The following is a 24,536-nucleotide window of genomic DNA, read 5'->3' on the forward strand; positions in this document are numbered from 1 at the left end:
ACTGAAAGCCGCGGAGCTTTTGACAGCAGCAATCGGGAGAACGGCAATGATCCTTCTGAACTCTCCACCAATATTGCAAGGATGATGGTTTAGTGTGGTGCTGTTGGAATAAGTGGATAGAAGTTCCTGGATACTGTTCCCGAGGACATGAATGCAGAAAGCAATTATGGTGTGGCATTCGTAAAGGTGGGCCTATTGGCCCACTGCATTCATCTGCTGTATCATAGCCTGCTGGTTAACAAACCTGCAGTTGCATGCGTCGCAATCAGTATCAAAGGACATGTTGACTTGGTTTTTGCGGCTTCGTTGGATGCATACATCTGTGAGATGGCATGCACAAACCGACGCAATACTAGCGATTGAATAGGCCCTTTGATGAGATGACTTGGGACGTGACTTTGCGAAAACGTGAACATTATATTCTAGATAGGCTTCTGACATCTCTCTCTTCCCCGCTCTCACACGAATTACGGTACTTATTGTGCCTTCTCTTCACTCTTCTTCTTCCCACTTAGCATGCCCTTGATCTTACTAACACCCTTGCCCAGGCCTCCAAAGACAGCCCCGAAACCAAAGCTCCACCCCTTGATTCTGATGCTCCAAACGAAGAAGTAAACAAGCGCCCAGTTGCTAATGCAAAAGGCAAGGAAGATACCGAAGTTGCGCCATTTGTCGCTTGCTTTGATGTGGATAGTAGCAAGGTAGTCGTTACCCACGGAGTATGGGCAGTATTGGCAACCAGTCGTGGCGTCGGGATTGAGGAGGTATCCTGGAGAAGCTGAAGCAAAAGCGCCGGCATAGGAGGAACAGGTCTGGCCTGGTGGTGCGTCGAAGATGGCGGTCTCGCTCTCCTGACATTCAACCGGTATACCGTTCAAAGTAGCAGCGAGAACACCGCCAATCCAGTACGTTGAAGGGTTTATCCAGAACATCCAATACTTCCAGAAGACGGGCATCATGTCGTACGGCCGTACAACACCATTGAACAGACCAAACATGACGAAGAAGAAAGGCAAAACATTCGAAATGACCGTAAAGCTCGGCGCAAACGCACAAATCCACTGACCCCAGCTGGAAATGAACAGGAAGAACAGCATCGTCATCAAGAAGACGTATCCCGACGTTGAGCTGTCAGTGGGTAGTCCAGTAGGGAAGTACCACAGAATCCAATACAACACACTCGACACAATGGCAATGGGAATCTCAGCCACCACCTGCGCAGTGGTGAAAGCGACCCAGCCGTAAATGCGAGATGGAAGTTCGCGAGCTTGCCATAGTGCCATGTTTTGGTAGAATTTGGGTACGACGGCGTTGACGATGGTGGGGGGGATGAGAATGATGAGGAACGCGGTGAACATGCGGTTTTGCAGGTCGCCGATGGAGTTGCCGAGTTGCCAGAACGTGAAGCCGTTGAATATACCGATGATCACTGCGACGAAGAGCTTGCCGTAGAGGTACGACGGATCACGCCAGTACTGGATGAAGGTGCGCTTGGTAAGCATGGTGGTCTGCTCCCAGACACTGGCCGCGAACTCGGATTCCTCTTCTGCTCCTCCTTGGTTCTGGTTGGAGACTGTCTTGCTGCGGTCGGCCTTGATGCGATCGATTTCCTGGAGCATCTGCTTGTTATTGTCGGAATTGAGCCATTCTTCATTCCAGTTGATTTTACTGCCGTCTTTGCGCTTGACAGGTTTCGCTGCAGTCTCCAGAATGAACTCTGCCACGTTTTTACTAGGCGGACACTGTACGCCACGGTCTCCAAAGTACTTGATGACGTCGGTTCCGTTCTCGCCTACGGGACCGAAGTAGAACGTGTTGCCACCGGGATTGAGGGCGAGAATCATGTCGAATTGCTGAATCAAGACACTGCTGGGCTGGTGAATGGTGCAGACAATAGCCTGGCCTGCCTGAGCGAGCTTCTTGAGGAACTGAACGATGGAGTACGCCGAGTTGCTGTCGAGACCACTCGTCGGCTCGTCAAGGAACAGTAGCAGCGAAGGCTTCGCAGCGAGTTCGACACCGATCGTGAGGCGCTTCTTTTGCTCAACTCCAAGGCTGGAAACAAGCGCATCCTGAATGTCCTGTAGTTCGAGCAGGTCGATAATCTTATTGACGTAGTCAAGCTTCTCCTTCCTAGGTGTTTTCTTATCCTGGCGCAGGATGGCGGAGAACTCGAGAGCTTCGCGGATTGTAGCAGTACCGTCGTGGAGATCCATCTGCTCGCAGAACCCAGTTCCTCGTTGGAAAGCCTTGCCGAGATCCTTGCCATCCACCAGGAACTCACCCGAGACAACACCGGTAGATTGTCGTTGCGATAGTGTGTTGAGTAAGGTGGACTTACCGGCACCAGAGGCACCGACAAGGGCGATCATAACACCAGGCTTTGCGTATCCGTTGACCTTGTTCAGAAGCTTGCGCTCACCTCCCTGATATGGGACAGTGTATTCGACATCCTTCCAGGTAAAGACGCTTTCGCTGCTCGAAATCGAGTCCAGCGCCTCCTCCTCTTGGTGAGCAGCGGTGTCTGAGCTCGCGATAGACTCGCCAGCGACCACCTTTTCCTCATCAAGAGGAGCCTCTTCCTTAACAGCTTGCTTGGCTCGCTTGTTCTTGGCGAAGACCAGTGCACCGCCACCTGACTGCGCGAAGGATACCGTTTCGGTTGCGATCACCGTTACCAAAAGATATAGCACCGTGAAGGCTATCACGACACCGAAGTTGCGCCAGAGGTTCGACCTCGAGTAGTTGAAGGACACCTGGAGGTAGTCTGAGCCGGGCACGGTCCTCGAATTCGGCGGTGCACCAGTCAGACTACAACCCTGATAGGCGGGATCGACACCTGGTCCTTGTGGTACCAGTTGGCCGGGAGCGCACTCCATGATACGATCGGAAAATTCGTTTGCGAGCACCGATTCGAAAGAGTAAGCAACCGGATTGATCCAGTATATCCATCCAAACCAGATATAGTCCGTCAGAAGCTGTGGCTTCGGGATGACGTAACCCGTGTAGATAATCAGGAGGTTGAGTGCGATACCGGCAAACCGAACAGCGTCATCGATGGTAGGCGAGAGAGCAGCGAACATTCGGTAGAGACTTGTAACACAAAAGGTCGTGATGTAGATGAACAGGAAGTAGATGAAGAACTTGGACACGTCCACGTCCAGACCGGTCATGAAGTACATGATGATGGCTGAAATTGTTAGCAAACTTCTTCAGGCGCATGCATCCCATATGGGCTTCGGGAAGAAATGACTTACAGAACGGGATGACCTGTGCCAGTAGCAGCGGGAAGTCTTGCACCACACGCGCAATGGCGACAGCACTAGGGCGATAGAAGGCATAGTCCTCATGTCTCTTCACAACATTGCGACCAGAGACCGCCTTCATCAGCTCCGAAAGCTGGAGCCACCCGAGGAAGAGAATGGAGAAGAAACCAGAGCCGCCTCGTGAGAAAGCACCAGAGGTGTCGAGAGCTTGACCGTAGAATAGGGAACCGACAATGAGACCGTTGGAGATGATGATGACTTGACCAAGACGTTAGTAGATTATCGCGAGATGGTAAAAGCGACGAGTAAGCAAGGAGGTCCTTGCACCAGTTTCAAAAGACGTTTGAAATCTGGAAAGGTGACAAATACCTCTCCCTCATCGCGTTGGCGCAACTTACAGAACTTGGTATACAGCGTAGTCTGGTCACCCCATGTGAGCCAGAACTCGCGTTGAGTGCAAGCCAATACTTGGCGGATGAAAGAGACCGTGTATGGACTCTTCTTGCGGACCGTCTTACTCTTACTTTCCCGTACGGCACCCTCGAACTCCTTGGCGTCTACATAGCCGCTGTTCTCTAGCTCAGTTTCGTATTCAGAGATCTCTCTCAAAACCTTCTTGTAAGCCTCACTCTCCCTGAAAGCTTTCTCAAGCTCCTCCGACGTCTTCGGTGCTTTGTCTTCAAAACCTTCACGAAACTGACGTTCAGTAGGATCAGTAACCGCCGTCAAAAAGTCGGCCGTCGTCTGGCGTTCCGGGCACTTGAACCCCAAGTCCTGGAAGTACTGCTTCGCCTCGCCTGCCGGCCCCTGGTAGATGCAGCGTCCAGCATCAATAACCATGACCTTGTCCATGACCTCGTAGATCTGTTCACCAGCTTGGTAAAGCGTCACTAGCGTCGTTCGGTTGCTGATATCAGTCATGATACGAAGTGATTTGGCGTAGTCGAGCGCGGTACTGGCGTCAAGGCCGCGGGTGCTGTTGTCCCAGCAGTTGACCGTGCTCTTCGTGGCGAGAGTCTCGGCGATGGAGACGCGCTTGCGTTCGCCTCCACTAACGCCACGGACGTATTCATCTCCTACTTTGGTGTATTTGGTGTGGGATATACCGAAGACCTTTAGGAGTGCCTCAAGGATGATGGGAATCTGTAGTTCATCATGTCAGTAGGTTTTTGGCGTGGAGTTTTCGCGTGGGAGACTGACCTCGTGCTTCTCGTTCTTCTTCGTCTTGTTGGTGAGGGCAAACTTGAGTGTTTGCCATACGTTGAGATCGGCCATGTGCGAATCGTCCTCGGGGTTGTAGTTGACTTCTCCTCGGAATTGCTTCTTCTGCTTGCCGGCTGGGATACCTCCGTAGGATACATCTCCCTCCACGGCAGCGTACGACTCGCGATTGTTCGATATAGCCTTCAGGAAGGTGGAACATCCGGATCCGGGCCTAGTAAGCTATGTCAGTAGTTGTCACGCATACATTTCATACGGACTTGTTGCTCACCGTCCCAGGACGAGCATCATTTCGCCGTCCTTGACCACACCCGAAAAGTCGTTGATAAGCGTCCGCATCTGCTTATGTCTCCCTAACTTCAGCGCTGGGATAAAACCGGAGACGATACGGTAAAGATCAGGCCCAAAGGTGCCCAGAATCGCGTCGGGTAGCGTCCTCGCGAAGGAAGCAGTCGACCCTACACCCTTAACGGTGAGATTCTTGTAGATGACGCCGACTTTCTTGGCCGATTGACCGTCCTTGCGCTTCTCGAAGTGTCCCTCCCGCATGAACTCATCGAGCTCGAAGTCGTCTTCCTTTTCCGCAGCAACAATGTCTCCCGGTTCGTCATCTTCTGCGTCGCCGGTGCCCTCTTTTGCGCGTGCAATGGATCCTCGACGATGACCCTGGCCCTGGCTTTGGCGTTTGCTGAGTCGACTTGTGGTCCTAGAAAGCGGGTTCGATCGTTGCGATTGCGCGCCGCGGGAACGCGACTTTGAAAGAGACGCAAGCTCTCCTCGTAGGACCTCGAGGTCCTCTGCTGCTGCCCGTGTATCAAGTCTTCCTGCGTCTTTCTCCCCCCAGGTGCCCGCGCGTCGTAGGCGGTCGCGATCTGGACTCTCCTCCTCGTTCTGGTGGTCCGGTGTCACTACTTCTTCTCTCCCATCGCGAAGGTAGTCGTCCTCATGCCATGGATTACGTCGATTGTCTCGTTCTGCTGGTGGAATGGCGGAACCCCACATGATGAATGAGGAATGTATTGGGTATCAAACAGCTGTACTAGAGGGAAAACAAAATGTGGAGGTGCTGTGAAGAGACTCGGCAGAAGAAGCAGTCGCGAGGTTTACTTGCAGACGAATTGCTCAATCGGCGGATATTAAGCTTCCGCCGTTGAAGAGACAGAAAACAATGGGGTCCTACAGATAACGGGGACACCAGGCCAAAAAAAATCGGGAAGTTGACAAACCCTCAGGCAGGAGGCATCGGAGTTAAAGCAAGGCCATGTCGTCATCTTTGAGATTTGATTAACGATTGACGTGCCTTGCCGAGAAGCTAGACAGGGCTAGAGATGCGAAGCGCACCCACAATGAGCAAACCTAGATGCGGTTGAAACGGGTGAAGATCTTACTTTTTTTCGCATTACCAATCAATCCTGCCGCACACGATCTCATTCGCTTTACCCACTCAGTGGGTGTCCCTGCATATCGTTACCACAACACGAGTCACCGCTCACTCGTGTAAGGTGGACCATCTCGCATTCCTGACGCGTGTGTAGGCTGCAGTCAGGCGGTCTTCCACAAAGTCAGTGATCGGTAGCTGGGAGTGATCCATGTTCGGCATGATGTAGTTGGCATGGATGCTGCTCCGCGGACTCAAGCGCCAAACTAAACGTCGATCCTGCCAAGGCAATTCTAAAGTCCGATGCTGTTCGGATGTACATGCGTCAGTCGGTTGCATTAACAGCGCGGCCGGGTGCATATGTCGTATCGCCTATATGCAGTGCTTATAAAGTTTCTATATGTTTGGAAGTATGCGAATATCCAGATACGATCATTCTTGTACACGTCCCCACTGTCAGAATCTGCCTGTTTGGGTGCTGCGGGTGTTGCACGATGGTTTGCTTATAAACGCAGGTGTGCTGGGAAATAAAGCAACAAGCTCATTTGCATGGCTATGCAGCGATTGCACACGATACGTGGGTATATTGGCGTCGGGATGCACGATCCGACGAGATTTCAAGGGGAGTCTATTCTACCTAAAGGGGTATTCGCTTTCAAGTCTGGATGTAGTCTATCGAATCAAGAGCCCACCGCTATGTATCGGACGTCTAAAGCCTGGGTTCCTCTAGTCATGGCTTCTTCTCAATGAGCTGAGGAATATCCTCGGGCTTGTTGTTACCCTCCAAGATATTGTAGACAGCGGTGAAGAGTGGGAACTCGTCCTCCATACCCTCGGCCTTCAAGAACTCGTTGACCTCATAGGCAGTACTGGTGCCCTGGAGCTTTTGACCGTTGAGCTCAGACTGCTCGATCTCATAAATGGTCTTGCCGCGGGCGATGGCCATCTTTGCGCAGCGGAAGTTGCGACCGCCCATGCACGAGGTCACAACATCGGCAACACCACAACTCTCTTCAGTGAAGGTGCTTGTACGAGCACTCTCTCCGAAGAAAGCCTTGCCAAACTTGACCATCTCCAAGATACCGACACGCATGACCGCTGCTTTTGCGTTGTCTCCCCAGCCCAGGCCGTCCACGAAGCCTGCAGCCAGCGCAATGATGTTCTTCAGCGCTCCACCCAGTGAGACGCCAGCGACATCGTTAACGATGTGTACGTGGAAGTAAGGGCGATGGAAGAGCTTTCGAACATTCTCGTGCGATAGAGGGGGGTACTCGTTGGGGAGAGCAGTCAGATGCGCCGAACGCTTACTGGGTTTCTTTTTACTGGGGTCGATGAGATCAACATGAGCAGTAAGATCAGTCTGCGAGGCACTCGGCGAGCCGCTGGGGGTAGGGTTGCGCGAGTCCATTGGTGGCGGGTCGTACGCTACTGTCGTCTCGGAGTACTTCTCTTGGGCAATCTCGGAAGCGATGTTGGCGCCCGATAGGGCACCGCAATAGATGTTGAGCGTCATGCCAATGGTCTCGGACATGAGTCGAATGCCCTTCTCGCTGACATCAACACCCTTTGTACAGCAGATAGCTCGCGCATATGGCAGAATCTTGCCGACCAGCTGCTGGCTTGAACGTGCAATGAACTGATGTGGGAGGACGAAGATGAGCATGGTCGAGTCCTTGCAAGAGTCGGGGAGATCGGGGTTGGCGACGACGTTGGACGGAAGCTTGATGTTGGGGAGGTATTTGACGTTCTCGTGGACTTTATTGATGATTTGCGAGAGCTTCTCGGGCTTGTCGGAGCCGCTGTAGTGAGGCGAGTCTTTTGGGAAGGTGTAGTCCTCCTCGAACACCCACATCTGCACGGTCTCTTCGAACAGCGACGGATGCTCCTTGACGTTCTCGGCGACCAGCTTGGCCATTGTGGTGCCCCTGTGGCCGTTAGCTCTTGATCTCAGCGGCTGTCCATGTCTTGCGCGTGGGAGCCATCTCCCCTCGCACCGGAGCTTATGCAACCACATACCAGTTGCCGGAGCCAACAATCGTCACCTTGTGCTTACGTCCAGCACTGAGAGTCGCCATTTTTATCGAGGTATACCGTCTTCTCTGAAGATTCGTCGTGTATGGAGCGTGGATCGGTTCTGCAACTCGCTTGCGCAGATTTTGGCGTAGGTGACGATGGGGAGTGACGTAGTATGTAGGTGAGTGGGCCGCGAACAAGAGGAGTCTCGAGACAGCCACGACCTTGTATTTATGATGTCTAGATGCAGTCAGTAGGGAAATGTCGTCTGCTCGGGGTGCGGCTTTCACCTGCTGTCTTGGTATCCGCCTGGCCTCGGCTTCGGAGCTGACTGTGAGCTTGTGATACGGCGATGCCGAAGGCTGGGCTTTAGTCAACAGGCGGGCTGTTGGCGGTGAGGCGTCGTGAAGTACTGAGCAGAGAGCGGCTCCGACGGTAGAGTCTACTTGATGTTGGGTCTAGGAACGATTTCGGAGACGTGCGTCATGTGGGCATGGGTTCAACTGCATAACGCTTATCGTTCTTGAGCTTCGAGCGCTGATCACGCATTGACCAATAGGGCGACGGTCTAGCGCTACAGCTGACAACCATGGTAGACTACACGTCCCTGCGCAAACCATGGCAGTTGAAGATGCGGGGAAGACGCGACGCGTCCCCATGTACACAATCACCAAGCCTGCGCATCGGCACATGTTGGTGGATGTGATGCGCGCATGTGGGAAAGCATCACTGAAACAGAACTAGACAGCGCAATGGCGGTACTGGTAGTATTGGGTATTACAAGTCGTGTGTCCTTTCATAACATCGCATTAAGTATCCTCCTAAACTCCCGTCATCTCTCCTCAGCCGCCGTGAACAAATAGATAGCAGTGCAAGCAATGTGACGCCAACGTCGAAGCGCTGGGTACGTTATGCCGTAACTCCCGATATGTGGTATCGCCATGCGAGTATCCGTGACGCGAATCCATCCTCATTACCGTCCAACTGGGACCGGCCCGCAATCCATCTAGAGTATTGCCAGCTTACAAGGCGAAGCCGAAGAGGGCGAAAAGACCACCGGCAAGGGCAGGTGCGCCGTACATGGCGTTGCGGACGGCAGCACCCTCGGTGGGGGTAGAGGAGGCTCCGCTGGCGGCGGCATCGCCGGTGTTGTCTGGAGAAGAGCCGCTGTTGGTGGCCGAGGGGCTGCCAGAGGAAGCGGCGCCTGAAGACGTGGCTGCGGCGTCGAACTTCTCGGTACCGCACTCGGCGTCACGGGCCTGCTCGCACTCGAACCGGGCAGCAGCGTCGGAGCCGCTGGCGGTGACACACTGGTCGTACCAGTAACGGCACATCTGGCCCTCGACGGACTGCTCGTAGTTCCCCAGCGCAGAGGTGATGTCAGTCTCGTTCCTGCACTTGCAGTCGAACTCAAGCGTTTGCTAGGCATGTGTTAGCGGAAGGATTGCACGTGGCCGTGGGTACACCAACAGAATTGCAGTTGTTGCCCTGGCTGGCGACGGAGGACTGGCCACCGCAGGCGGAGACGCAAGTGTTCTGGTTGGCGTTGCACCACGCCTGCTTGTCGTCCTGGGGCACCGAGCCGGGGTCGACGCTGCAGCATGGGATGGGGGTGTTGTAGCTGCCAGTCGAGTTCTGCGCAGAGGCGAGGCCGGCGAAAGCCGAGGCGGCGACGATGATGGAAGAGTAGAGCATTGTTGTGGATGGGGCAGAGAATATCAATGCCTGCGCGGTACAGAGTCAGCGGGAGATCGGCAGCGGTGGAGCGGGCGCGGGTTGGGGCTTGGGAGGAGCAGTGAAGGGGGCAATGGGCGCACTATATGGAGGCGGGCTTCGGGCGCAGCACAGGTGGGACTTACAGCGTGATTTAATGCTGGTTTGGGTGAACGGATAGAAGAGGCGGGTGTTGCTGGGGAGGGCAGGAATATATGCTGCCGCGCACGGGCTGGGCAAACAGCGCTAGTCGGCCGTGCTTGCCTCTAGCAGCTAGGGCAATTGCACCTCGAGATACGCTCAGACGCGATCAAAAGCTACCTGGGCGACTGATGCGAAAGCCGCCCGCTAGCAAATTGCTCATTTGCAGCGCCGTTGGGGCAAGGCCGAACATCCGGACGCTGTTGCGCGACGCCGGGCACGCAGCAGCAGCCTCGCGAGCGGCCATCGTCAGCGTCGCCGTGTGTGTTTCAGGCGACGACTGATGCCAAACCCGTCACGCCTCGGATAGAGCCCCCAGCCAGGCCCGCCGTGGTTGGCTGCGCGACATACCGCCCCGCGCCGATGTGTTGACCTGCTTGGCTCACGACAAAGGAACATGGTCGCAGGTCAACGCGCCTGTGCATGGCCTTCGCTGTGCAAACCCCATCGCCTGACGCGCACGGGGCTGCTCAGAGACGGTCAAGCATCGTCTGGCGGGCCGAGCTCCACTCCTCACCAGCGGCCGCCCAAAAACAACGGGCGCCTTGCACCATGCTCACCGCACCCTCGACGTCGCACAGTTTCAGATGCCATCGCATGTCGCAGCAGGCCCGGCGGCTCTCGAGCAGCAGAAACATGCGGCATAGCCACAGCAAACACGGCTGCCGTCGCTCGAGAATGCCGGATCCTGACTTCCGGCTGCGACTACCTAGCGTATTGCCTTGCTGGGTGGCCCGCATATGCTCACTTCCTCGGGCCGCACAGACGAACGACGTATCCACCGGCCCAATGCATGTGGGCAGTCGGCACCACCAATCACGGCCCTTGCCAAATCTGCCTTAAAAGACGCACCATGTTCCTCGTGAAGCTATTCGCATTGCCACACACCGCCGCGCTGCTAGCTGCACCTTTTCCCCACCTCTGTCCCAAAACATTGTCTTGGTTGTGCCGCGTCGGATATAAGCCCGTTGGGCGGAGGGCGGAGAGGCGCTGGATGCGTCCAATGCTCCAAGCTTGTCAGACATGCCAGACATGGTGCCGCATTCTACATATGAGGCACGGTACGCCGTCTGGACGTCGCCAGCAGTGAACACTCGCCGTACAGTATTGCAACAACTCAACATCCGTGACACGTCGATAGACACTAGTCACTGGGTCGAGCATTGAGGCGTCGACGTTGCCCGCATTCGCTACCCCAGAAACACGATAGTCACTGTGGCGTTGCCAGTACACGGTAACACCTGTCGTAAGCCGATTACGCGGGTGTGCGACGCTCTCCAGCCGTTGTCGCACGCAGAACATTCTCAAGCCTCTTTTAGCCGTCTCGTGACGCCGTCTGCCATCATGACTCCCTCGCGGGACCGTACTCACTGCGTCCGATGCGATCGAGTGGCGGCTCGCTTTGGAAGGCTGCATTCGGTTGGGCATGACCTGGTTGAACGCATGGTTCGTGCGCGCAGCAGCTGACCTATCGTCCCAGAGCTTACAGGAAATCAAACACCTGCTGCCATCGTGAGGGTTTGTGTGCAGCCTCATCTTTCCATCAGATATAGTCGCATGTGTGTTGTACATGCAGTAGCTTGCCCAAGGAGCAGCTGCAGGGTCGCTACTGCCTTTGCAGCCAAGATGATGTCACGACTAATGGCGCTTGCATTGTCGCTGTCACTGTGGCCGCAAACACTGCACACGCCACTTGAAGCTGACGCATTCAAAATCCAGTCGCACAGGCTATTGGACCAGATAGTCCTGTTTACCTGGGCATTTCGTTATGCGCCCCAAAATGCAGAACAACTACTTCGTCTGCACGCTCGGCCAAGCGGCAGCCCTGAACACCAATCCGAAGTCCTACCGAAACATTAGCGAGTTCCTCAGTCAGCAATCCCAGCATCATCCATTACTCCCAGCTGTTGGCTTTCCTATACCACGACCCAACCAGCGAGAATGGGACTACCGCGTCCTCTCGTTTGCAGACGTTGACCAGGGCACCAACGTCTTCGCCTCGCGCCTCACAACTTGCCTTGGCACATCTCGCAAGCTAGCGACTGTAGCCTTGTTGTGCCACAGCTCTCCGGAATTCCTCTTTACTTGGCTGGGTCTGATCAGACTAGGGTACTCCGTCCTTCTGATAGCACCACAATGCCAGCCAGCAGCCGTCCTGCATCTCTGCACAGCGTGCGAGGTTACTGACTTCTTCTACGATGTTGCCCATACTGAACGGGCCCAGCAGACCGAGACGCTGGCAAAGGAACAAGGTACGCTGGGGCTACAAGTGACGCTGTTACCACTGAGCGGTGCAGAAGACGTTCTCGATGTGATCCAGACCCCACCAGAGAGTAGCGTCGAACCTCTTCACGTAGATGAAGGATCCATTGCGTACTTACACCACACGTCTGGAACCTCGTCAGGCCTGCCAAAACCGATCCCGCAATCCCATCGTGCGGCTATTGGCGTGCTTCCGCATCTCCCCAAGATTCCTGCCCTAGCATCCTTCACTACAACGCCCCTTTATCATGGCGGCATCGCGGATCTCTTCCGGTGCTGGACGAGCAATGCTATGATCTGGCTCTTCCCGGGCAAAGATGTACCAATCACAGCACGCAACATCTGCGAATGCCTGGATGTGGCCAAGACGTACGCGGCGACGGAAGGTTTACCCAAAGTCAAATACTTCTCATCCGTACCCTATGTACTTCAAATGATGGAGGCCGACGAGAAGGGTCTGCAGCTGCTCCAAGACATGGATATTGTGGGCGTTGGAGGCGCTGCATTGCCAGCAGAAGTGGGCGACCGATTAGTAAAGAGCCGTGTTAATCTCATCTCCCGATTTGGGAGTGCAGAGTGTGGCTTCATTCTGTCTTCATATCGCGATTTTGCCGCCGACGACGATTGGCAATATCTGCGGAACTACAACCCACCGAAATTGGTAGAGTTCGAGAAGCGCGAAGGGGACCTAGCCGAGCTTATTATCAAGCCCGGATGGCCACATATGGTACCTTGCAGGATCTTATACGACAAGACGACCGGCTGACTTGGAACAGGCCAAACAAAACCGACCGGACGGATCTTTTGCAACTGCCGACTTGTTTGCAGCACATCCGACCATTAAGGACGCATGGTTGTACCATTCGCGAGCAGATTCGCAACTCACACTGATAACCGGAAAGAAATTCGATCCGGCGCCCCTGGAAGACGCTATCGCGACTTCTCCTTATCTCGACGATGTGCTGATATTTGGCAATAACAGACCCTTCCCAGGTGCTCTTCTCCTGCGATCAGAACAGTCAAGTAACATGTCAGACCAAGAGCTCCTAGGCGCCATTAGAATACAAGTCGAGAAGCTGAACAGCGAAAGCCAGGACCATGCAAGGATATCGTTTGACATGCTCGTTCCGCTACCCCACCAAGATCAGCCACTCGAGAAGAGCAGTAAAGGAACCATTATCCGGAGAGCGGCAGAGTCCCGGTTTGAAGACGCTATTAACAGCGCCTATGGCTCACAAGATTCCGACTCGTCACTTGAAGTAAGCGACGACGATGTGCCCCAGCATTTAATCGGCCTCATTCAGAGTATGACGGGTCAGACGGCGGAATTGAACAAAGACATAGATCTCTTTTCCTACGGTGTCGACTCAATCGCATGCATACAGTTGAGGACACGTTTGAGACGCTTGATTCCCAATTTTGAAGGTCAGCTCCCGATGAGCGTCGTTGAGGACTGCGGTACCGTGCGACGATTGACAGACTATGTCTTACGGAAGAGGCATGGACAGAGCGACTCCGGTGGTGAGGACGAAGAGAAGCTGATGTTAGACCTGGTGAAGCAGTATGGCTCGTTCACGGCTTCAACACTGCGTACCGCTACCAATGGCTCCGTTGCGAAGAGGGGAGTTGACGAAGTGGTGGTACTAACGGGAGCGACCGGCGCGTTGGGAGCACACCTTCTAGACCTGTTGCAGAAAAGATCGGATGTTGAGGCTGTTTACTGTCTTGTCAGAGGAGCAGATGAGCATGCAGCAAGAGAACGTGTCAGTAAAGCATTGGAGCAGCGTGGACTGGTTAGCTTGTTGACCCCAGGAGCCGCGGATGGTAAAATTAAAGTCATACCGTCTCAGCTGAGCGAAGAACGTCTGGGACTGGGTGAAGACGTATACGAGTACCTCGCCGAGAACGCGACTTCGATCATCCACGTCGCCTGGACTGTCAACTTCCGCCTGAAGTTGCGCAGTTTTGAGAAAGACAACATCGCTGGTGTGCGAAACCTGCTCGATCTTGCCCTCAAGTCACAGCGATCACAACCTCCGCGTTTTACGTACTGCTCTTCTACTGCAGCCATTATGAACGGCACCCTCGACGCGTCTGGTCAGCTACCCGAGGTGGTGTCATCTGAGCCCTCATCAGCATCTCCATTGGGTTATTCGCGTTCGAAGTGGGTCGCAGAGCACATCTGCCTTGAAGCGCATAATCGGACGAATCTTCGCGGATGTATAGCAGTAGTCCGTGTTGGACAACTCGCTGGGGATTCCACATCAGGGGTATGGAACACAAAGGAGGCATGGCCCATGATGTTGAGTACCGCGAGACTCATCAAGTGCTTACCTGATCTCGGTGATGAGCCTCTAGATTGGCTGCCAGTCGACGTTGCGGCGAAAGCGTTCCTTGAAGCTGCCGGTCCTCGCAAGGAACATGGGGAAATGCCAGTGTTCCATGTATTGAACCCGCACCACGAACCAAGCTGGACTCAGATGTTGCAGTGGCTTCAGAAGGAAGATCAGTTTGAGATAGTTTCGCCCAAAGAATGGGTAGAGCGTCTAGAACAGGCTGGTGACTCGGGTCATTCTGCGCTGAAGCTGTTGGGGCTTTGGAAGGAATCGTACGGCCGCGAACTGACAGAGAAGACCGCGCGACCACAGTTCTCAACGACAAAGACGAGCGAGTCTGTACAGGCGCTGAGGAATGTCGAGCCGCTGGACAAGGAGTACGTCGAGAGAATATGGAACTGGATCCAGGAAAATGTCAAGTAAAATCGTCCACGGGCGAAATCAGGAACGCTGGGCCTGAACGGATTCACATTACCTGCCGTCGCCGCGGAGTAAGCTTAGAATACCATCAGGCATCCAACATAGACCAGGCTAGAGAATTACATGGCGACTTCAACACGTCAATCGGTCCGTTCTCTGCTTCCCCGTGCGATATTACTCGAACGTTACGCCTGCAGCATGACATGTGTTGTGTGACGTGCCTGCCAAACGATCAAGTGCTTAGCCGCGTTCAAAGTGCATGCAGATGTCGTGTATAGTAACACACGACTGAACATGAAGGCTGATAGCAAGATACTATGACCGTGTGGGATATGGTAAGCCAACATTATACGTAGCTAATAGGAACCCTCAAGAGGATACACTCGCGAGATCTAGGTGCGCTCTGTGTGCAAAAACAAACAACGTAGTAGCAATAGCCCAAATCATCCTACCGTTCTACCAAGCCAGCCACCATGACACAAATCTACAACCCGCAGTGAGGATGCGTCATCTCCTCCCGTCGCATTCTCGTAAGCGACAAGGGAGCGCCAACTCTTCCACCCCGAACCCCCGATCTGTCGCCAAGCTTTTCTCGAATGCGAGTCACACGAGCTTGGCGGTGGACGGGACGGGTTAGCACTTTTTGGACTAGATCCACCACGGTGAAATTTAACCGGTAGGGGTGGACGGAATTCTAGGCAGCTGCATCCTGTTGCAAGTGTGGTAATGAGGGTTGCGGACGAAAGCTGAGAGCGGTCACCGCTGTGCAGATACCTAGGTAGAGCGCGCTTTCAGTCGATGTGGGATGGGGCTGAGATGAGCTGCGTGAGTGCGCACAAAGGGAATGATGCACTGCGCCATAATCGCAACACATGTGAGAAACATGCTCGTTCATGTCAGAACATCATCGCATGAACTGCATCGAAAATAAGTCGGCGCGCGCGGACTCCGGCATCCAAATAAAAGCTTGATGCAAACGGACACTAGCTAAGCCGCAAGATCGCTGCAACGGCGCGAAGCTTCGTGACCATGTTTCTAGACTCGAATCCAGGTCTTCGGTTCCCGACGGCCCCTGCGATGCAGTGACAGGTGCAAATCGCAAAGTCATCGAGTCACCGGTGTGAAGGAATGGGCGTCTGGGGGCGCGATGTTGGGGGGTTCAGGCGGCCAGTGAGAAGGCGGATGACTCCGTGAGGGTGTTTGACGCGGACGAAATGTGGTGGCATGCTGCGATGGAAGCAGAGAGTCATCTCCGTGCACAGATGCCAGATACGATGTATGCGAGGGAGAATGGACCCCCCGAGACCCACTGGTACCAAGCTTTGTCCGGCAGCTAATTCTAGCGCCTTCGCAGCACGGAACGGGGGACGAAAGATTGTCTGCCTTCCATTTGGCAAGGAAAATGTCGGTTCCCTTGATTCCTTCAGCCCTAACTCCGCTCTCGTTACTTACCTCCTTTCTGGGGCCTGCAGAGTCAGGTAGTATATAGAGGCTGTGCTTTCCGCCCCCGTGGTGGTTCTTGCCTGCCTATCTACCAACGAGTCTTCCGCTGCTTGTGTTTACTTACTCCTCGCACATCGACGAGTTGGGCGATTGTTGTTTGCTTCCTTGGCGACTCCCGGACTTGCATTACGACCACTCTCTTCTACCATCGCATATACACGACACGCTCACTCTGTGCCTTGCCCATGAGCGCAAACCAGCTCCGCCCGTCCAGCATGACGGATTCTGAGAAAACCGCTGCGCCCAGCGTCCAAGCTACCGTTACCGACGAGAAGAAGGGTGCTGTCGAAACCGTTGCTCCTGCTGCTGGTGTAGCTGTGGATGCTGCCCAGCCCATCGTTGTAGAGAAGACTTCGCGACCCAACTCAACAGCCGAACCAACATCAGACGACGACGACAACTTTGAGTACCCCACAAAATGGAGGCTCACTGCGATTACCGTGGCACTTTGTCTAAGTGTCTTCTGCATGGCGTTGGTAAGTTGCTTACCTCTGTAATCCCCGGTTCCACGGCTTTGGTACGCCATTGATCGACAGCGGCTACACCTGTCAAACCAACCCATGAGATCTGCACGTGAGTACGCGCTAACGCCTCTGTTTAGGATAACACAATCATCGCAACAGCTATTCCTCGCATTACAGATCAGTTCAAAGCGCTCAACGATGTAGGCTGGTATGGGTCGTCGTATCTACTGACTACATGCGCGACGCAACTCATCTACGGAAAGTTCTACACCTACTACTCCATCAAATGGGTATACCTCATCGCGCTCTTCATCTTCGAACTCGGCTCGCTTATCTGCGGTGTTGCGCCAAACTCGACTGCCCTCATCATCGGACGCGCTGTCGCTGGTGTCGGAGCAGCTGGTATCTTCTCCGGAGCCATCTTGATCATCTCGGTCACCGTACCGCTGCGCAGTCGCCCTACTTACATGGGACTCATTGGAGGCATGTATGGTATTGCGTCTGTTGCTGGCCCACTGTAAGTTGTGGAGAAGACGTTTGGATCTAAGATCGACATGGACTAATGTTTGCTTTAGCATGGGCGGAGCTTTCACAGACCATTTGACTTGGCGATGGTGCTTCTACATCAACCTTCCCTTTGGTGCCGTTACCGCTGCCTTCATCATCCCCTTTCTCAACGTCAAGCGTCGTGGCAAGAAGATCACGGCTACATGGCAACAGCAGCTTCAGAAGTTCGATCTTCCTGGGACCGCGTGTTTCTTGCCGGCTATCATCTGCTTGTTGCTTGCGCTTCAGTGGGGTGGTAGCAAGTACGAGTGGAACAGCGGACGTATCATCGCGCTCTTCGTCATCTTCTTTGTCCTCATCTGTGGATTCATCACTATTCAGTGGTGGAAGCAGGAGGATGCTACCGTCCCTCCTCGTGTGTTCCTCAACCGCAATGTCTGGGGCAGCGCGTGGTTTGGTGCCATGTTGGGCGCGTCCTTCTTCCTCATCGTTTACTACCTTCCCATCTGGTTTCAGGCGATCAAGGGCGCGTCTGCAACCAAATCCGGTATCATGAACCTCCCCGCCATTCTGGGACTTGTCATCATCTCGATGCTTGCCGGTGGTGCCGTCACAGCTCTGGGCTACTACACTCCGTTCATGCTCACGTCGTCTATCCTGATGGCAATTGGTGCTGGACTTTTGTCAACGCTGGAAGTCAACAGCGGCTCGCCGCAGTGGATCGGCTACCAGTTCATCTTCGGTGCCGGTGTCGGTTTCGGTATGCAGCAGACCCTTGTAGCTGTTCAAACAGTCTTGCCGGCCGACGACATCCCCATTGGTACCGCGATCATGATGTTCACCCAGACGCTCGGCGGTGCTCTCTTCATTTCGGTCGGCCAGAACGTCTTCACCAACCAGCTCATCAAGAACCTCGCCAGCATCGTGCCCGATCTCGATGCGAGCATCGTCCTCCGTACTGGCGCAACCGAGCTCAAGAACGCCATCGACCCCGAGTACCTCGGCGGCGTACTAACGGCCTACAATCTGACTCTTACCCAGACATTCTACGTGTCGGTTGCTTGCGGTGCCATGTCGATTGTCGGCGCGGTGTTCGTAGAGTGGAAGTCGATGAAGGGCAAGCAGATCACCATGGCTGCTGCTTGAACGAGTCCCAAGACCGGGGACTTTATTTCGACCTGATGTGATGTCTTCTTGGGCGTCTAGATGCATGTTTTGTATGATACCCTTTTCCAGCGGCATGTTAGCACCAGCATCTTGCAGCGAGCGCGGCGTTTGTCTTTTGGCATATACATCGTAATAGACGAGTGATGAATGGGAGGAGTGATAGACACGGCACTTTGCTTTTTGGCCTGATGTGCTGGCAAAGGCATGACGACTCTTCGCTCTTAGAAACCTGTAATTGAATAGATCAACACAATTGCATTAAACTCTTGGCCCGGTCGTTTCACAGCCACCAGCCACACCCCGAGGGCTTGTCGAGCCGGTCCCACCCGTCGTGACGTCAGCCCGTTTGTCGTGGTTTGACTCTTTTGGGACGTCACATGCAAGTCCCTTTCCCACCCAGGACGGCCGAGAAGAAAGTGTGTGGAGCCGGCAGCTGACAGGGGCGAATCAACGCAAAGGGCGGCTGGAGAGTGGGTGCTGGATTGGTCGCGCGGGCGGTTGGTGTTCAACGTCGTCAGGCTTTAGGCTGATGCTTAGCAAGGCTTGTTTTTTGCAGGGTCAAGCCTCCCACTGGCGATCAACACTCATCCTGCGCTGCGCCCGCCTTCGATTGCGCGTTCGGCGCTTCTTTTCCCAGCCTTGCATATTCTGCTGACGCCCGCCCACGCCATGCGCCTGCAGACTGCGCTGCTCCTGCGACGATATACATTTGACATCCACTGCTAGCTGGCCTCTACCGCGCGCCACAGTTCCGTTGCGCCGAGACGCGACAACAGCCGGCAGAGCCCGCACGACCCGACGTCTTACAGACAGAGCCACCGTCGCGCATCGCGGCCATGGCAGAGGAGAAGGAACCGAGGCCTGAAGCCGCGCAGAACGGGCATGCGCCGGTCGTACCGGAGAAGGAGGGCGGGTTGGACGGCGCTGATAGCGAGCCCCCAAAGCCGCAGAAGACGGATACGTCCGGCAGCAAGAAGAAGGGCCCGGAAGGAGGCTTCGACGACACGCCCATACCGCGCGCGCCGCCCGGCTATACCGTCAAGTTCACCCTCCACCGCGCCAACAACCTCCCGCTCGCCGACATCAACACGCTCAGCGCCGATCCCTTCATCATGGCGCAACTGTACACCGGCCTGCCCACGCGACACAAGGAAGACCCGCCGTTGACGCTGCGAACACCGACGATCCGCCAGAGCACCGATCCCGTGTGGGACTGCGAGTGGGTGGTCGCCAATGTGCCCTCGTCCGGCTTCAACCTCAAGTGCCGCATATACGACGAAGACCCGGCAGACCACGACGACCGCCTCGGCAACGTGCACGTTACCGTTCCCTCCATAAACGAGAACTGGGGAGGCATACACGACCAGACATACCCGATCAAGAAGCGCATGGTGAGCAAGCGGGCCTATGCGCTGCGTGCCATGGCTGTGTGTTTCGGCAAGGCGCATCACATGAACGGCACGCTGAACGTGAGCGTGCAGGTGCTAGGCAGGACCGAGGATGAAAATGGGGGGCGCGCGTATACGATTGGACCGCAGTTCTGGATACGGCACTACTCGCCGCTCTTGGGACGCTTGCTCGGCCAGAAAGAGCCCAACAACGATGGCCGGGTGTCGCGCAGGAACGGCAAGCAGAAGCCTGAGAAGTACAACTTCCAGTCGAATCAGATGCAGATGCGCGGTCCGGTTCCCGAAGCCATGTACCACCGCTACGTCGAGTTCAAACCTTTCGTTAAGAGCATGTTCACCGCTAAGGGCGTGCGAGGATTCGTCTTATCCAAGGCACTGCACCACCAGCACGCGCGCGTATACAACTTCGATCACGCCACAGAGTTCAAGGTTCTGCCTGCGCCTTGCAAGGAGTTCACGCAAAAGTTCCTCGAACTAGTCCACTACGATCAGGGTGGGAGAATCTTCACCTACGTCTTGACCCTCGATGCGCTCTTCCGATTTACAGAGACTGGTAAAGAATTCGGCATCGACATGCTGAGCAAGCATACCATGCACAGCGATGTGGCAGCTTACGTAGCATTTTCCGGTGAGTTCTTCATCAGAAGACTAAAGCACAAGGACCGCAAGCCTCCGGATGAAGGCGGGAACAACACATCCCACCCGCCAGGCGACATCGACGGCGGACCCCCCAAGGAAAGCCCAAACAAAGACCCAGCCTACTACGAACTCGTCATCGACAATGACTCTGGCACCTACCGCCCCAATGCCAAACTCCTCCCTCAGCTTAAAGAATTCATGTCCCAGAACCTGCCTGGCCTACACATCCGCACCCTCGACTGCCAAGGCGACGCCGAGAAGATGGAAGCCATGAAGTCCGAACAGCGCGAGCGCAAGAAGAGGGAGGGCCAAGCTGTGGTCTACACTCAGATCAGCAGAAGCAGCAGTATGAGTAGTAGCGACGAAGAGGAACTGGATCGTCTAGAGAGTGAAGGTCAAATGGCGCCCAAGCATCTCAGACACCAGGTGCAACGGGAGGCCGAGGCGAGAGTCGATGCATTGAAATTCCATGCCAAGGAATACCGCCCGAGTAATAACCACGAGGGGTGGAGGGGCGATGGCCATCCCGCTAGAGCCGATGACGGGGAAGTGGACAAGATGAGGCAGGAGAACGGAGATGAACCGGTGGCATCGCACGAGAGCACACAATCTGGTGCTAAGAGCTAACCTGCATACTCGACTAACGTCTATTCCTTTTCGTCCATCTGTCATCATCACGCCTTGTACATGGTTTCCTTGATTAGTTTCTCAGCATATCATCTTCTTGCACTCGAGCTTCTGCTACTTTAGTGTTTTCTTTTTTCATTGTGCTTTCTTGAATTGCATCTTGTCCGAGTTAAAAACGCTTGCAGCTGAAGAGAGCCAGAGAGAGAGAGGGAGGAAACATTACATACACGGACACTCTCTCTACCCCGAGATACCCGCCACCCTATATTCCTGTAGTAGAAGAGCTTAATTTCCTGCTATTATCAAATTTACCTGTTATCATTGTAACGAATGCTTTTCCGTCTTTGTTGAACACTATGCACGAGCCCTGCCAGCCGTGAAGACTCTACATTGGTTCACCCCAACCACGCGTTCCTCACACCCACTCCGGCACCTCAACCTCCGGCTTACTAACTCCAAACCTCACTGCTTTGGCATAATACTCCAACAACGCTTCCCCTTCTTGTCTCCCCCTCTCAAACTCCTTCCTCAATCTCTCCCTCCCCTCGCCAAATAACCACACCTGCTCCCCGCCAGCACCCATCCGTTTTCTCATTCCGCGACTGTAATCGAGCGCGTGTCGGACTTCTCGGCGGTCTGTGGCCTTGGCTTTGAGTGCGATGTAGGCGGTTAGGTTGAGGAGGACGGCCAGGTCGAGAGGCGTTGTCAGGGTTGTTGGAGTGGTGGATGCTGAGGCGGAGGAGGCAGTAGAGGTCGATGTCGAGGTGGAGCTTGATGCGGTAGACGAGGGATACTGGGGCAGATCATGGCCGGTTTCGCTTCTTAGGGCAAGGAAGACGCCGGTTGTCAACGCGGCGTGGATGTAGGTTAGTGGGAACTTGTTTGTGGCTGTGTGCAGTTCGAGGCTGCTCTCCAGGGCACTGGATAGTGGGGTCCAGACTTGGAGTGGGGGAGCGCGGGAGCTGTTGGTATTGGTGTTGCTGCTGGTGCGTTTGGGCATGGAAGAGGACAGGGTTTTGAGGACCCAGAGATGAGCGTTCGCCCATTGTTGGGGTGCGTTCCAGTCGGTTTGTTCAGACGCGTTGTTCAAGCTCGTTTCGAGTAGACCGGGATATGCAAAGAAGTAGTCTCTTATCGCGCGGTGGGTATAGCTTATCCTCAGGCTCTCGGTACTGGCGTGTTGATCGGGTGGTGTGGTGTCGAAGATGGTTAACATTCCTTTACACCGCTGTTGAGTGAGGGTCTGCATGTCTTCGACTCTCTTACTTATCTCGACTGCTGTCAAGGGCCGTACATCTGCGGCTAGTGTTGCTGACGTCTCGGCTGTGAAGGCAAAGGAGAAAGGAAGGATGGCCGGGCATATGTCTTGATGTGAGAGGAGGGCGTGCAATTTTCCAACTGCTTCGACGTCCTCTGGAGCCATTTTGCTGAGCATGTGGGCGAGCAGATCGTCCAGGAGATAGGGAAGCCCCTCTGCACGATCTTTCAGGACGAGAAAATCAGAGTCGGGCTCTAGACTTTCGAAGAGAAATGTGGTGGCGAGTTTCAGCCACAGGAACACTCCTGAGCTCTTTTCAGCGAGCATCCCGACGATGTGTTCTTCCTCTTGGCCGTCCATCTTCCCTCTTAGCGAATGCAACTTTGGTTCCTCGCCGAACGTTCTGATCAGGTAAGTTTGTATATCATCTCTTGTGTATTCCTCCAGTACCATCCTAGGCTTATTCTCAAACGCTGAATAGAAGACTGGTGAGCTCCGGGCTGAAAGCAGGAACTTGACGTTGTCTCTTCGCGAAGTGCTAAACACGAGGTCCATCAACTCCTTCGGATAGTCATCCGTCTCATCCAGCCCATCGATCATGAAGAGAAACTTCTTGTTCGCATCGCCGACCAAGCTCTCAAACGCTGCTTTCAGTTCCGGAAAAGTGAACTCGTGTAGGCCACCAGCGTAGGATTGGAATGCATTCCAGCGATCGGAGAACAGGTTCTGCATAATGACCCCGTCTTCTTCCAGGGGCCCAAATATCATGTCCTGTAAGCTTTCGTAGATGATGGCTCGCAGTAGACCAATGGAACTCTTCTGCAGCTCTGTCCCATTGTTCCAAAGAAAGAACCCAGACGTGATGCCGGGTTTCTGACCAGACCACGCCTCGAGATGTGGGAACAGGAGTGGATTGCGGAAGAGATATTTCATCAGAGTGGTTTTCCCTGAGCCCGGTTTACCTGGAGCCGTTGTAAGAAGACATTCAGGGATCGAAAGACGGGATAGTGAGAGATGAAGACGCACCGGTGAGCCAATATATTTCTTCGCCCCTCGTATTAGTAAACCACTCCAGCAAACCGCCAACCTGTCTCGAGCCGTCTCCCATCACCCACTCGAACCCTAAATCGACGGAACTATCGATGCTATTCATCCTTTCGTCCATCTCCTCGAACCACAGCCTCTCGAAGATGGTAGCGCGGAAGTATGCTTCCTTCTCCGCCTGGATGAGCGCATCAACCTGTTTGGAAAACTCCTCTACATCCTTCTTCTTGCTGCTTTTCCAATCATTGCTGTGGATCATATCGAGGGTTTGGTTCTGCCACTTTTCCCAATGCTTCGTGTGCACGCCTTCGTCGCCGCTGAACAGAGCGAGACCAGTCTCAATGGATTGATCCAGATACTGGCGCATAGCGAGCAGTAAACTCGTCTCAATGTCGCGACGAAGGGCACGGTACTTCTTCTTTGTACCTGTCACATTGGCCTTCTTCCACACGCCGTTCAATAATGCTTCGCGCGCAGTAGGCCATCGCGGGTCACCAAACTTTCCCTTCTCTTGCGCCGCGATTAGCGCGTCGATGAATGAAGCTGTCAGTTCCTTGACTAGCTCAGCATGCTTCAGCAATTGCAGCGCTGCCTCGCTAAGTTTCTTGGCTGCTTTTGCGCTCTTTGCTGATTTTTCGTCGTACAGCTCTTTGAGCTCAGAATTGTCAATCAGGTCGGTCAGGCGATAGAGATTGTGTATGATATCTTGTAGGAAGGCTGCATTTTCCACGAGCGGTGTTGTCGAAGGTGAGCTAGGCTGGAAGATGGGATGGTCTTTGCGTAATGCGTTGATGGAGAAGTCGATAGTTTGGATGAGCGCACTTGCAAGGCCGACCGCCGGTATGGGGCGCAACATACTGTGGAATTGCTTTTTCGCGGCACAGCAAAAGCCTAGTCGCGACGTCTGAGCCTTGTGACCCTTTTGATATGCGAAGCGCATGTCTGCTGCGCCCCTAAGGCGTATGCGCACAGACCAAGTTCACTGAGGGCCTAATCCAGGGTGCGGGCGTTTCAAAGTTCAGCGCACGTCGATCTTGCCGACACCACGACCTCCCGCGGTCGTCTCAGGACCGAGGTACTAAGGTCAGACCGTATGGTGCCTTCGCTA

General features: G+C 54.4%; 7 protein-coding genes across 7 annotated transcripts; 3 read left to right on the forward strand and 4 right to left on the reverse strand.

Annotated features, from left to right (window-relative positions):
* Positions 1 to 476: 476 nt before the first annotated feature.
* J4E78_004276 (uncharacterized protein) lies at positions 477 to 5,489 on the reverse strand (the record flags this gene model as incomplete). The annotated part of the gene is made up of 5 exons (XM_049364905.1): positions 477 to 3,190; positions 3,258 to 3,524; positions 3,665 to 4,409; positions 4,467 to 4,701; positions 4,759 to 5,489. 5 exons carry the CDS (start codon positions 5,487 to 5,489, stop codon positions 477 to 479), a joined length of 4,692 nt encoding a protein of 1,563 aa, XP_049223983.1.
* Positions 5,490 to 6,595: 1,106 nt separating this feature from the next.
* On the reverse strand, positions 6,596 to 7,780 carry J4E78_004277 (Glycerol-3-phosphate dehydrogenase [NAD(+)]; the record flags this gene model as incomplete). Its single annotated transcript, XM_049364906.1, has 1 exon — positions 6,596 to 7,780. The coding sequence occupies one exon, from the start codon at positions 7,778 to 7,780 to the stop codon at positions 6,596 to 6,598; it is 1,185 nt and encodes a 394-aa protein (XP_049223984.1).
* Positions 7,781 to 8,900: 1,120 nt separating this feature from the next.
* J4E78_004278 (uncharacterized protein) lies at positions 8,901 to 9,573 on the reverse strand (the record flags this gene model as incomplete). The annotated part of the gene is made up of 2 exons (XM_049364907.1): positions 8,901 to 9,299; positions 9,349 to 9,573. The coding sequence occupies 2 exons, from the start codon at positions 9,571 to 9,573 to the stop codon at positions 8,901 to 8,903; spliced, it is 624 nt and encodes a 207-aa protein (XP_049223985.1).
* Positions 9,574 to 11,572: 1,999 nt separating this feature from the next.
* On the forward strand, positions 11,573 to 14,813 carry J4E78_004279 (putative NRPS-like protein biosynthetic cluster; the record flags this gene model as incomplete). The annotated part of the gene is made up of 2 exons (XM_049364908.1): positions 11,573 to 12,781; positions 12,831 to 14,813. The coding sequence occupies 2 exons, from the start codon at positions 11,573 to 11,575 to the stop codon at positions 14,811 to 14,813; spliced, it is 3,192 nt and encodes a 1,063-aa protein (XP_049223986.1).
* Positions 14,814 to 16,780: 1,967 nt separating this feature from the next.
* MFS1_1 (MFS sugar transporter) lies at positions 16,781 to 18,430 on the forward strand (the record flags this gene model as incomplete). Its single annotated transcript, XM_049364909.1, has 3 exons — positions 16,781 to 16,789; positions 16,915 to 17,294; positions 17,353 to 18,430. 3 exons carry the CDS (start codon positions 16,781 to 16,783, stop codon positions 18,428 to 18,430), a joined length of 1,467 nt encoding a protein of 488 aa, XP_049223987.1.
* Positions 18,431 to 19,287: 857 nt separating this feature from the next.
* Positions 19,288 to 21,126, forward strand: J4E78_004281 (uncharacterized protein; the record flags this gene model as incomplete). Its single annotated transcript, XM_049364910.1, has 1 exon — positions 19,288 to 21,126. The coding sequence occupies one exon, from the start codon at positions 19,288 to 19,290 to the stop codon at positions 21,124 to 21,126; it is 1,839 nt and encodes a 612-aa protein (XP_049223988.1).
* Positions 21,127 to 21,541: 415 nt separating this feature from the next.
* On the reverse strand, positions 21,542 to 24,368 carry J4E78_004282 (uncharacterized protein; the record flags this gene model as incomplete). The annotated part of the gene is made up of 2 exons (XM_049364911.1): positions 21,542 to 23,346; positions 23,465 to 24,368. The coding sequence occupies 2 exons, from the start codon at positions 24,366 to 24,368 to the stop codon at positions 21,542 to 21,544; spliced, it is 2,709 nt and encodes a 902-aa protein (XP_049223989.1).
* Positions 24,369 to 24,536: the final 168 nt, after the last annotated feature.

Source organism: Alternaria triticimaculans, assembly GCF_023758025.1.
Source record: "Alternaria triticimaculans strain BMP 0046 chromosome Unknown scaffold_4, whole genome shotgun sequence".
Lineage (NCBI taxonomy): Eukaryota > Fungi > Ascomycota > Dothideomycetes > Pleosporales > Pleosporaceae > Alternaria > Alternaria triticimaculans.